The 13,644-nt window shown below is 41.2% G+C and overlaps 1 protein-coding gene across 1 annotated transcript; it reads right to left on the bottom strand.

The window, feature by feature from the left end:
* Positions 1 to 726: 726 nt before the first annotated feature.
* Positions 727 to 11,747, bottom strand: LOC128412367 (uncharacterized). The gene is made up of 8 exons (XM_053385263.1): positions 11,427 to 11,747; positions 9,332 to 9,551; positions 8,389 to 8,526; positions 7,292 to 7,426; positions 6,080 to 6,160; positions 5,149 to 5,261; positions 3,874 to 4,072; positions 727 to 1,003 (listed from the first exon to the last, which is right to left on the bottom strand). Exons 1-8 carry the CDS (start codon positions 11,559 to 11,561, stop codon positions 789 to 791), a joined length of 1,236 nt encoding a protein of 411 aa, XP_053241238.1. The 5' UTR covers positions 11,562 to 11,747; the 3' UTR covers positions 727 to 788.
* Positions 11,748 to 13,644: the final 1,897 nt, after the last annotated feature.

The raw sequence follows: 13,644 nt of genomic DNA, 5'->3' as shown, positions 1-13,644 counted from the left end.
AGTGCATTTTCCTGTCACTTTCCGGTTTTGGGGGGAAGCAAGTTTGTTGGGCAAGGCATCCCAATCAATTATAATTTGCAATCCGAATTTGCCAGTGTGTGACTGAATGCCGCCTGAAAATAGTGACAGTCTGGAAAAACCTTCACATGCAGGGTATGCATGCAGCCCACAGCTGAGCATAAGGATGACATGATTTTCCAGCAAATATGGGGTGTGTGTCCATAGATTTTTCACAGAAGCAATCACAGCATAGCCCTATAGAATATGAATCATTGTTCTAGTACTTTTCCCTTATGCTTAAAGCTTGGCTTACAATGGCAAGGTTTTGCACCAACATGTCACAATAGAATTTCTCCTGCTTTGCAGAACTAGAAAGAAGAAATGAAAGTACATGGCAAGTTTTTCAATGCAAACACTGAAAGGCATTCTGGGCTGTCTGGAGCCCAAAACCATTTCCCGAAGATTCCGTTGCATGCAAAAGTAAGCCGAGTCTGAAAATGTGAAATGCTTGAAAATATCCAATATCTTTTATCTTGAAGTTCCCTGTGAGATTTCTAGTCCTGATGAAGTGTCCCTTTGATGCAACGCTGAGTTCTGTTTCTTCAGGTCTTGCCCTATTCCCTCAAACAAACAGGGGAATTCCACTGAGTCACATCAGTTCTAAGTTCTACTCAGACTTATGTAAATAACCTACAGATTCTACTGGCATTCATCTTCTGTTCTGGATTCTAATAACCATGCAAACTTCAGAGTTAAAATATGCCACAGTTGGGAGGCAACTGAGACACTCACAAGTTCTGAAAGGCAAACTTTCCCATGGGTCCTTGAGGTTCGATAATATATTTGCCCATTTTTTTCTTCATATAAAGCCATACTGTGACCATCACCACAATAGATATCAATGCAATGCTAAAGAGCACCGCAAGGACAATGACTCCTGTTTTCCAGGCTGAATTGTCTTCCCTTGGTTTCAGATCTTCCACTTGCTGGGATGTGGCAATTGCTGAAAGTATATTGTGGAAACAAAAAATTAGCTTAGCTTAAAGTACTGCAACCTTTAAAAAGTGCTGAAACTAGCAGAGCTGGTCCAAGACATTTTGCTGCCTGAGGCCAAACAGCAAATGGTGCCCCACCACCAAAAAGTCAAGGTGTATGGACTCTAAGGCAGTCAAGTCCTTTTGGTACTTGAGGCATTCAATCCTACATGTGCCTCTCCCTTGAAGCAATAATAAATAAATAACAGTTGGCTGCTCTTTCGTGAAAGTCAGCTGTCATAGGTGGCTGCCACACATTACTTCATGGTAGGGCTGGCCCAAATTGGCACAAGTCACTGGATGCTATTTTTTCCACAGCATCATAGGAAAATTTCTCAGGGAGCACTAGACCTTGTTAATACAGTCATACCTCAGGTTACAGACACTTCAGGTTGTGCGTTTTCGGGTTGCACACTGCGCCAAACCCGGAAGTACCGGAACGGGTTACTTCCAGGTTTCGGCGCTCGTGCATGTGCAAAAACACCGAATCATGACCTGCGCATGCGCAGACGTGGCGCTGCAGGTTGCGGGCACTTTGGATTGTGAACATGCCTCCGGTACGGATCACATTTGCAACCTGAGCGTCCACTGTATTAACTTTTTACTTGTGACATCTCAAGTGTTACTTTATTTTATTAGGCCTGCAGGCAGATATTTTTAACTACTTATAGACAAGAGTAATAAGCTTTCAATCAGACTGAATGTGCTACAATGAATATGGAAAAGATAGCACAATGTTTAGGCCCTATGTTTGGGGAAGGTTTTTCTAAGTTGGTGGATTCTTGAAAAGCTACAGAGCTGGCAAAGTCTCTGGAAATTAATTTGCCACGAAACAGCCAAACTAAGCTTCATGTGACCAGGAGTGGGTGGTGCCACCGCAGACCTGCCCCTGGTCCTAGCAAATAGCACTGCTCTGCCATGACCTGGGATGGTGAGGAGGGAGGTTTGGGTTGTTTTGCATTACATTTGCCAGTGCAAGTGACACACTGGCCCTCCCTGCCAGGACGTCCTTCATTTTACAGTGAGCATGCAATTATCCACTGTTGCCAGTACAGTGGTACCTCGGGTTAAGTACTTAATTTGTTCTGGAGGTCCTTTCTTAACCTGAAACTGTTCTTAACCTGAAGACCACTTTAGCTAATGGGGCCTCCTGCTGCCGCCGCGCTGCCGCTACACGATTTCTGTTCTCATCCTGAAGCAAAGTTTTTAACCTGAAGCACTATTTCTGGGTTAGCGGAGTCTGTAACCTGAAGTGTATGTAACCTGAAGCATATGTAACCTGAGGTACCACTGTATTTTTGTTGCCAAACAGTAGGTGACTGCTCTTGCTACAGTCCTGATCTAGATCTCTGCCCTATTCCTGCACCTACTATTTGCCCAGGTAGGATGGCCTGATCTGGATCAGGATTGCAGTAGGATCAAAAGGTTAAAATCCCCCACTTGGGATTTTCTTCCCTCCCATTTACCTCCTATTTAGCACAGAAAAAGAAGGGCTACATTTGTTAATTACATGCACAGCATAATGTGGCAAATGGCCAAAGCTGGTTTTGCATGAGGAATTCTAACGTCATCAGTCTGTTATCTAGGTAAACACCTGTGCAAGTCTGAATCTGTCTTATGTACTGAGGTTTCAAAAGGTCTGAACATTTACTTTGGCTTCCACTGGACATCCTACCCAAAGGGGGAGGGAAACCCACTTCCTGCATACCTTGTGATTTTGAATATGCAAGCAAGACAAAGCCCAGACATTTGAAGCAGTACAAAAAAATGGGATATTATTTCTTGCCTAATCTCCCTGAACAAAGGATGGATCCTTCACATGACTGGACTCACTGCTAATAGAGAAAGAATGCAAGTACATATGAGAATGATGGACTAAAATCCAAGTAGCCATGGAAAGCTACAGTCCCTGGATTTCCCATTGCTTCTTAGAAACAGCAGTTTGTGTAGTATCAAACAATGCAAAGACCACTCCTTCTGTTGGTAAAGCAGGAGTGATGTATGCAGGCAACCTGAGAGTGAAGCAACATTCCACTTTTCCTCAACACTCCCCAAACCAGGTGAGGATGACAGCTGTGCTTCCTGTATGCCCCTCTCAGGTTGCCAGCAAATATTTGCACGTATAACCTGTTGGCCAACTGGAGCGGGGCAGTTTTAGAATCTTCCCTTTAGTTAGGGCTTAAAAGACATTTATTTATGTCCTGTTTGGAGCCTAAAAGGAAGAGGGACCTGTGGGTGCATCCTCAAAGTTTGGTTTTCTTAACACAGCCACACCACAAACAATCCAGTTGGAAACAGAGGGTGAATTCTTCTTTGTACTAAAAGGATGGAGAGGAACTAGGTTCAGAGGACACAAGGGAGTGTGTCCTCCAGTTCTGGTTACATCCCCGCTGAAGATTCACTCCATGGCAAGGAGGACTCCCCCTCTGCTGCGGAAAGCTTGGGTGGAATTGACCTTGGAGGACACCCATGAAAGGATACAAAGGTTCCTTTCTGTGGTGAGACGGGCTCCCTCTTCACCACTTAAAGGATTCTTGGGTGGGGGGGGATTGCCCCTTCACCACTGAAAGTATAGGGCAAACTAGCCCCCAATAAGATATGTTTTGTAGTATGTGTCCTCCAAGCCTCAGTCACACTTCCCAAATAATCTTTTAAAGAGGAAAAGCTTTCCCTCCTTGCTGCTGAACTGATCTGAAGGAAGCCTCCAAGGGAATACATCCTCTGATCTGGGAATTCAACTTCCAGTCCTTTGGGAGGAAAGTCATGATGGAACTTGTCACGATGGACAATTTTTGACTAGATCAAGAGATATTTGTAGTGCTATGAACAACAAGATTACCTGTTACTGTTACAGCAGTCTTGTTATCAAGCATTTTTGTTACTACTTCTGTTAAATAGTCTGTAAAATTTTTTGTTCCAATCCACTTTTGTCCTTGCAGGAGAAATGCAAAATATGCATCCACACTTCCAGCTTGGTATCCCACCATTTTGATATTAAAGTTGTCATCTCCGAGCTTCATTATCATTCCTTTAGAAACCTGAAAACATTTATATTTGTTCCAAACTGTCAATACGTAAGAAACGGGCAAGACACCATCACCATTCCCCCAAACTTTAACTCTTTTTACTTTTACTGGACTTCTTTTAAAAGAACAAATAAAAGAGACCATGAGATTGGTCTAAACAAAATGTATTTAACATTTCCAAAATGTTGTGCAATAAATAGCCTAAAGTTTCATATGTAAGAGCTCATATGTGACACCAGTTCTTTGCCATACTGTACCAAGGTCTGCTAACCAAAGTCAGATGGGAAATGACGGCTCAGGGACTGTAGTCAATTTCCTACTGCACTCCTGCATATACGTATAGATGCAGGTATATATTATCTACATAGACACAAACAAGTCTATATTGAGTTACTTCTGAACAGAGTTTCTAACAGCCTAATTGTTTGTGGAGTGGCAGGGCCTTTTTGTTATTACTACGATTAAACAATTGGGAGTCAGAAACCCTTGTCTGACTACAAATCATCTAGCAATCTAAACGTTGACCTTGTTCTAGGCTTCTTCCCATAGTGATCCAAGAATTCCACTCCTGCTGTTGGTCCCAGGTCTCCTGCTGGACTCCTGTCACATTCTGCTCATGCCCCCCCATCCCACCCCAGTTCACAGAACTCAGTGAGCCCTAGTTACCACTGTCCTGTGGGATAGGTCAACACTGATGAAAGACACACAACATGTGTGGAAGTATAAGGATTTGCTATCTGGACTGGAAATATTAGGGTATGTTGCTGGTTTTGGGTTGGGTACCCTTGGGCAAGAAGCATAAAGGCATAGACATCCATTTTTTTATTATTACTATGGCTTTTCTAGTTTTAGACTTTTATTCCATGGTGCTTTTTACTGATCCCCAAAGGTTCTAAATATTGCAGCATGTTGTTTGTTATGCTTTTAGGGTATGATTTTAAATATTCCCAATCTGATACTCTCAGATAGGGGGGCACATTCTATTGCTGCTGTTGTGTATACTGGTTTGAAATAGATTTGCACATTGTGTTGAGAATGCTTCTTCAAAAGATAATGACTGCAACAAGGGATAATGTTAAAGAACTCACAGTTGTTCTGATTTTGTTAGACATATTCTTATAGATCTCACTTTCTGGATTATAAAGGTCAGGTGTAAAACTCTGGGTTTTGAATAAAATTCTGCAAGCAAATGCTTGTCTGCCTGAAAAAGAAATGCAACATAATTAACACCTCAATCAGTTCCATCTCAGAACTAGTTTTCCATACTTCATTGGTTACAGCTCATGCCTGTCTGGAACAAGACAAACCACAACCCCAGGTTTGGATGTAACTCTATGCCAAACTGTGTTGGGGCAGAATCAGCAGGTTCAGGGAAGTGCAGCAGCTACAATCATCTCTATGGGAACCCCTCAATACTGACACTAAGCCATGGCTTGACTTAGTGTTACTTGCTTATTAGGTCAGCGTGAACAGCCTTCCAGTCTAGATATATTACAACTGGATATGCAACTCCAGAATACATTCTTATGCTTTTATTGGATTGTTTTTAATGGTGGTTGTGAATCAGCTAAAAGGACTGAAAAGTGAGCTGCTTGTTTATATGCTTAACAATTATAAATAAACATTTTATTTTTGCTCATGTGCTAAAAAATGTTGATGTGCTCAAAGAAATATGGTCTTAACACTTGCTAAGAAAAAAATTCATTGTAAAACTGTCAGAAGAGCACCCAACTTATTCAGGAGGGATGGTGAACCCATGGCCCTCCAAAGGATGTGGGTCTATAGCTGTCAGCTTCCCTGGCCATTGACCATGCTGGCTGGGGCTGATGGGGGTTGGTGTCCAATGGCACCTAGAAGTTCACAGGTTTCCCAGTCCTACTCTACAAAACGTCATTTGTAGTTATGTATTTAAGCAATCTAATCTTTTTTTAAATATAATTTTTGTTAAGTTTTCCATATTTCATTACGTTTAATCTTACAGTGGCTAAAAAAAATTCATAATACATATTTACAACATACTTGAACAGATGTAATGTCGTAAGGAAAGACACACAGTGGATTGCAAGCAAATATCAGGCATGTTCAGACACAAGATGGGGTCTATAAAAGAAGCACAAAACCAAATTAATCATGTAAAAGATAAGATTCCTCCTCTTGCTGAACTGCCTTTTATGTAACTGAAATATAAACTTCAAAATAAGAAATGCAGCTTATGAAAGTTGTACTCCCTGCCTGATTTTGAAGGATAATACCAAAAGGTTTGTTGCATATCCTAATTTCAGTCCCAAATACACCCATTTTTGGAAATAGCAATTTAGAGATGATGTGTATGTACATGTGACACATGGCGGTCAATGGAAATCCATGTACAATTGTCCTAAGCATCGCTGCTCACATGAATATGCTTTTAGCACACTAGCCCAAACCCACATTGACAGTAGTTTGTACTGGCGTAGCAAATCCTATATAGCCACCCTCACACAGTACTCATGCAAAATCAGCTCTACTAATTGAAGAGACACCAAGGATTGCCCTCCCTCTGGCATTGTATAGCTTCCCTACGCCAATGTCCACACATTAAGTGAGGACATCTGCAGAAGAAAAGCCTAAACTTGTCAACCTTTACATGCATAGGTTTCCCTGTTGAGACATCCAGATTCAGAGGACAAATGGGGTAGGGGCAGCAGCATGGTCCCCCAGCCAGGAAACCCCTTTTGCCTGAGCAACATGTGAAGTGGGGGCTTTGGCCTCTTGGCACCAACTCAGGAAAATGCAAGTAGTGCTAGTGATTCAGAAGCAGTGCTAGAATCCGGATCAAATTGGCAAGGGAGTACAGTATGCTTTCGGAAGTACCTCCTATCATTTATCTGGTATTATGAAGGTCAACACCAGGGGTGCTTTTTCTATCAAACAGACCTTCCTTGAACTAGCTTTAAATAAAGTCATGGCTCTACCTACTGAAACTGTTGCAGAACAAACTCACTGTGCACTCCATTACACTTCATATAACTCTAACGCACCTTGAATGAACCACTGCAGCTGGAGAAATTTAGCCTGCATTGTGCTAAAATCAGGAATAGAAGGGCTTTTGAAAAAGGAGTCCTGACAGCAGTGAGATGTGCACATGTGCATCCCATGACGAAGCAGCGAAGCTTAAACCTTAATCATTTAATTAGCCATACAGCTTTATAATTTTAATTATCATATCATGGGAAGGTCATATTCACTAACCTTGACACTCTGTTCCAGGATTACTTGTATTCAGATCCATTATGCCTGGATAACATTGACATTTATAGCTGCCAATAGTGTTCTCACACACAGCCAACTTGGAACAGGCGTTATTTCCCTTGCATTCATTTATATCTGGAAGAGGGATGGGGTAAGAAACAATTGCAATATTCTGCTATAGTAATAAATTCTAGTACTGAAGCAAATAAGGAATTTCATGTTCTATACATGTGGAAGAGTAGTCGTAATCCTCCAGGGGAAACTTTCAAAACTCTTGCAACCCTTCCCTATCTTTAGATGGGCCTGACTGTGAAAGACACCTTTCCCTCTGCAGTTGGGACACAGTGAGACTTCGATTTCCTCTTCACTGGAGACCCTCAAAGCACTTGTTTTTTGGGAAAGCTCTCTTGAAGTAAGAAGTATGTCTGCAGAACAAGTGGGTTGGGAATCAGCACTTTTACAGATTAAAACACAGGATGGTTTTTTGGTATTTAGATGCAATTCTCACTGAAATCTGTATAGTTTGCACTCATGCAGACTATCCGCAGATGCAGTTTTACAGCCCAGTGAGCCTACCAGCCCACAATAAAACTGGAAGCTAGACAAACTTTAGTCCCATCTTCAGCCCAACAACACTAAAATTGCACTTCTCTCATCTCTTTACTATTGAATCAAGGCAGACCAGCATCACTTTCTTCCCTCTTTGTCATTTATTTATTTTTAAAACACCTCCAGACAGTCAGAATTTTGTAGGAGGGATTAATAGGTATATGCATTTTAAATGAATTAAAGCACTCTGTACCCCTAGGGCAACAAATCCACTTTTTAAAAAAATCTGGACTTTTTCCAGTTTGGAAAGTGACAGGGAGATGCATTGAAAAGTATGGGGTGAATGAAGGTTGAATGGGGGACACATAAACACCCTGCAAACAAATTAGGATGAATGTTCATTAGCATACAGCTGTGCCATAAGCAAATCAGAATGAATACTCATACAGTATAGACCGGATATAGCCTAGCCATTGTGTAATCTTTGGGCAAGCAAATCAGGATGAATGCTGAATAAGCAGACCCTCTGAAGAAACCCCTGTTCTTACCTTCGCATTGTCTTCCTGGCACCTGGGGACTCAGATCCAAAAATCCCGGCTTACATTCACATGAATAATTTGTGCTTTGGGGGATGCAATAGGCAAATTCAGAACAGCCATTGTTGTCTGGCTGACAGGCAGGGATTACTATGACAAATTTCAATAAAAGAGCAACAAAATTAATGCACGAAGGTCAACATAAAAGGCACCACAAGTGCTTATATGCATGCTGTCATTTTTAAAGAGAAAGCACTTTCATTGGCATACAATATAATCCGTAATTTATTTACACACACAGAACCATAGCTGTCAACGTTTTCCATTTTTTAAAGGAAAATTCCCTTATTCCGAATAGGATTCCTCGCAAGAAAAGGGAAAAGTTGACAGCTATGCACAGAACTATGCCACCAAATGGATCTTTTAATGCCTGTCACTTGCTAGGGCGGATGGGAGCTAGTGTCTAGGAGTATCTGCAGGACCACAGGTCCCCCAGCCCCACTTAACAGTTGCTTCTGGGAAACACTCTGGGATAGCATCATGATTTTATCACTATTTTTGCTACTATTTTTTCACTGTTGTTAAACACATAGGATGTTTTATTTGCTTAAAAAGGCAGGATATAAATGTTCAAATAAGCACGTCTTGTCCACTGTATGAGCACAGACTAACTGTGAAGCAGGCCAGGAAAGGCAATGCAGACTTGGCCTATCTGCACTGGCTGAATCACACATAAACTGACTGAAGAGCCATGGCTAAGTGGGGATAGGCAACACACGTTTGCGTTTAGACAGTCCCGGGTTTAGTCTCTGGCATCTCCCTGGAATAGGCTCCCATCTGAACCCTAGAGAGCCCCTGTCAGTCAGTATGGATACTACAGAGTAAAGTGAACCAATATTATGACTTGATATGAGGAAGCTTCCTATGTTCCTACCATATAATAGAAAGACCATACCTTCTATGGAAGTCTGAGTGAGGTCTACATCCAGATGTCTGCTTTTGTTTAAGGCTTCGATTACAGCCCTTTCAACCTCATCGTGTGCTATATTTCTATCTGGAACCATCTCGATGATGAAGGTCACAATCACACTGCCGCTTGTAATCTCAGTTATGGTTATACGCATTTTCCCAGAATCTATTAATGCTCTCAACGAAGGCGGCAAATTGTTTATTATCTGTAAAAGTGGCAGATTTGAGATTATTTTCTTTGTTTTGCATAATATTCAGAATAATTTGTTTATCATTTCTTCCAATAAATGTTGGATCTCAGACTGTCAACAGCCAAAAGTCTGGCCTTAGGCAGGTTTGTACCAGAGAACAGAAAATAAAAGCATTCTTTCTGGCCTCACAACGGAGAATGGATTGCATAGGTGGGCCTCTGGAGTTTGTTGGACTTCAATTTCCATCATCCCCAGACGGCATGGCCATGGTAAGGGGTGATGGGGGTGAATGTGAACACTGTCTGAAGGGCCAAAATTCAACACAGGCCTAAAATTTGCAAGTTCCCTACCACTCTGTCTTGTTTTGCTGACTTTTGTTCTCCTGAGTCCCACACCACATCTCTCACAGCCCACTAGACTCCTCCCAAGCGTCTTTTTCTTTCCTGTTGTCTGAGGCTTCCTTATCTCAGGCAGCAAACATAAAATCAAGCTTCCTGGCCCTTACTTCTGATTAGACATTATGTTGTTGCTGTTATTATTACTACTACTACTACTACTACTACTACTACTAATAATAATAATAATAGTTTTATTAGCCATCTAATACCAAATGGCATCTAGGTAACTTACTACACATCCAAAAATTGAAAACAATAACCATAAATAACAAATATTATAACATTACAAAACCAAGCCAACCTCCAAAAGCCACAAACTATTATTGACAGCTGTGACAGACCGCTGAGCTAGACCGGACCGGTCTGGTGATGCAGTACCCCAGAACTCTACCAGAGTGCTGGAGCCTTTCTCTGATTGGCTACCAAGACAGCGAGCCAGAAGTGGGTGGAGACAGTACTTTGGGAGGGAAAATAAAAAGGGCCGTTTCTAAGAGAGTGTGGTGATAGAGAGAACAGGAAGGGGAGAGAGGAGAGTTGGTTCTGTGTGTATAACATCCACTCTGAGGAAATTATCTACAGCAAGAGAAGGGAGCCTCTGAGCTTAAGCTGGAAAGACAATGCTTAGTGTCTTGTGAGAATATTCAGACACGAGTTAACTGGAGGGTTGAGTTTGAGCAAGGAGAGGGAGAAGCTGTGAGGATACAGTCTGTTTGGGTCTCATTTCAGTCAGGAGGGGAGAGATCTTCTAGAAAGAGAAGACTGCCAAACCAGTTAAGAGGTGTGTGGCGATTCCCTGGGTCTGTTATACTGCTAGAAGTACCTCAGGATTGTGATTGACAGAAGGTTGGGAAGCTGACAGAAAGTACCACCTTCTTTCAAACATTCTCTTCCATGAAATGGTAATCATGTGGAGGGGGGGGGAGCCATGTCTGTCAATGTTGTCCCTGCCAGCCCTGCTGGAGATAACTTATGTAAAGGGGTGCTGGCTGAATATGTGCAAGCTCACCCCAACTCTGCATGTGAAGAGGCGAGGCTAGCAGGACCCAGTTTGCCTTCCATGCAATTTCAAGGATGCGGTGGGAAATGGCTGAAAGGGATCAAGTCTGCCCAATCTGTCGTCAGTCTTTGACTCAGGGAAGCACATAGTCATAGCTGTGCCATGGAAAGGGGGACTTAACGTTACTCTGCTGAGGATCAGTAAGAGAGCACTGAAAATATGGGCATACTCCAGCCCAGGCCAGAACAGAGGGCCTGTGATTTTGAGGGGGCCTGCCCGTTGGTAACAATTATTGAAATGGGGCCTAAATTCACCATCTGGCCTGCACAAACCCTAGTCGAGGCAAATGTGAACATTTTAAGTCCCACTGGATTCTAAGCTCATTTTTAAGTCAGTTTCACTGAAATCAATGGGGCTTAAAAATGCTTGTCTTGGGTTATGCTCAGTGCTTTTAACTAATTACTTTTCATTTTTTTAAAATGCTGCAGATGATACCTCTTCGGTGACATTTTTTTGAAGCTCCTGAAACTCTGTACTTGATTTGTTGCTGAATTGAGGTATGTACTTTTTATTTGTAATCCTGGCTGTTCCACGATAGGCTGTGGCTTCTATAAGGAATAAGAGAACCATTTAGTTAATAGTATAGGTAACATTTTTAGTACAGAATACTTATGCTGTTGTTGTTGCTGCTGCTGCTGTTCCAGATAGATAAACTAATATTCATTAGTTTGAGGTCCTTAAGGACAATGTGAAACAAATGAAACGATCTTTTCTTATTTAGACTGAAAATGCACATTTACTTGAGAGCAAATCCCATTGAACATAGTGGGACTTATGTCCAAATAAACATGCATAGGATGTATTATTTGTCTGTTTACTTACTTATTTAAAATATTCATATTCTACCTTCCCAACAAAATGTACAAGGCTGCTTACAACAGGTATTAAAATACGAAAATACAAATAAATTAAAAGCACCAAAAAGGACAGAAATGGCATATAAAATAGCTTTTTAAAAGATTCCATATGCCAGGAAAGCCAAATGTCTGCCCAGAAGGTATTGGGACATTAGTTTCTTAAGGCTGCAGCCCTATTCCACTTACCTAGGAATAAGTCTTATCCATAAAACTCCATTGGATTTTTTAAACTGATTTTTATAATACATTTAATTAAGAAACAACATTAAAATACATTAACCATTAATGCATCCATCTTAATTTAAACATAGAAATCAGTGTGTGCCATCCAAATGTCCAGATATTCACATGGAGTTGATAAGAAGCATATTCAAATATAGCAAGGGCGGGGGGTAAGCTCTGCAGAGCATTTCATAATAGGCTTATGTTTATCCTTCCAGGATCAAAGTATGAGTCTCTTGGTGACTGAAGGCTTGCAAAATCCTCTTTTGTTGTCCTGTCGTTAATCCCCATACTACAGGGATATAATTGTGGGAGGGGGCTATTGTTTTTGTTTTGTTATGTATTTTATGTTTTTGTTTTGTATTTTTATGTTGTGAACTGTCCTGTGATCTTTGAATGAAGGGTGGCATACAAATTTTAATAATATTAATAATAATAATAATAATAATAATAATAATAATAATAATAAAACAACTACTAATCATCATCATCATAATATAAAAGTACATGGACATCCACATATATCAAGGATTTTGCAAATAGAAAACTTATATGGAAAACTTCAGACCATCCTCCCCAGCCCCCTGTTGGCCATACATTCGGAAGCCATAGGAAGTGGTGCAATGTGAGAGCCAGGGTGGTGTAGTACTTAGAGTGTTGAACTAGGACCTGGGAGACCAGCGTTCAAACCCCTACCCTTTATGTCTCTCTAAGCTTCTTGGAAGAAAAATGTAAATAAAAAAATTAAAAATTCTGATGTACATGTACAAGATTCCTTCTCACAGGGGAAAATCTAGGGCTAGTTATGAGTCCACCTCATGATGCATCTTTATGTGCATAGGACTGCTTCACACAGCAGCCAAAAAGCCATCAACTTGCTCACTAGGCTCAGTCTTCTTGCAAAAGCTGTGTGCAACATTGGGATGTCAGGGATTCCCATGAAGAAAGCGGTGAGCAATGAGAGATATCCTGGATTGTCTCATTACATGAGCTAACCCACCTAATGCACCAAAGAGACAGAAAGGGGAAATTCACAGATGGCTGGAGATTAATTCCCTATTCATATTTTGGGTTTTCCTTTGGGGACACTGTTTGAATGAAGGCTAGCGCTGAGCAAAATGTATCAGAATACTGTCTGGTACTGTATGCATTACTACAATAAAGCAAGTGTAGATGGATGATTGAGATAGTACCTGTCTGAACCATCACGGAGGAACTGAACTTCTTACTGCAACTCCACACCTCCACAGTTACTGTATACAAACCACCTGGAGAAAGGTTTCCAAATACCATCCTGGTGTCATTTGTGACAGTGTTATTTATAACTGTGTTATCTGCCATGAGAGACACGGTATAAGGGCTGTCCCTTCTCACACTCTGAAGAAACCAACGGAATTGTATCACTTGGCTGGTTACTTTTTCAAGTTGAATGTAGAAAGCATCTACAGCTAAACAAAACAAAAACAAAAATACACATCTGATGTCAAAGGTGCATTTCAACAACTCTGGAAATATTCACAAAATGTTAAATATGATGGGGGGAGAATATGTTAGTTTTCTGAGTTTCTGCTATG

This window comes from Podarcis raffonei, chromosome 4 (genome assembly GCF_027172205.1).
Source record: "Podarcis raffonei isolate rPodRaf1 chromosome 4, rPodRaf1.pri, whole genome shotgun sequence".
Lineage (NCBI taxonomy): Eukaryota > Metazoa > Chordata > Lepidosauria > Squamata > Lacertidae > Podarcis > Podarcis raffonei.
Note: the sequence above shows the minus strand (reverse complement) of the source record. Positions and strands in the feature narration are given on the sequence as shown.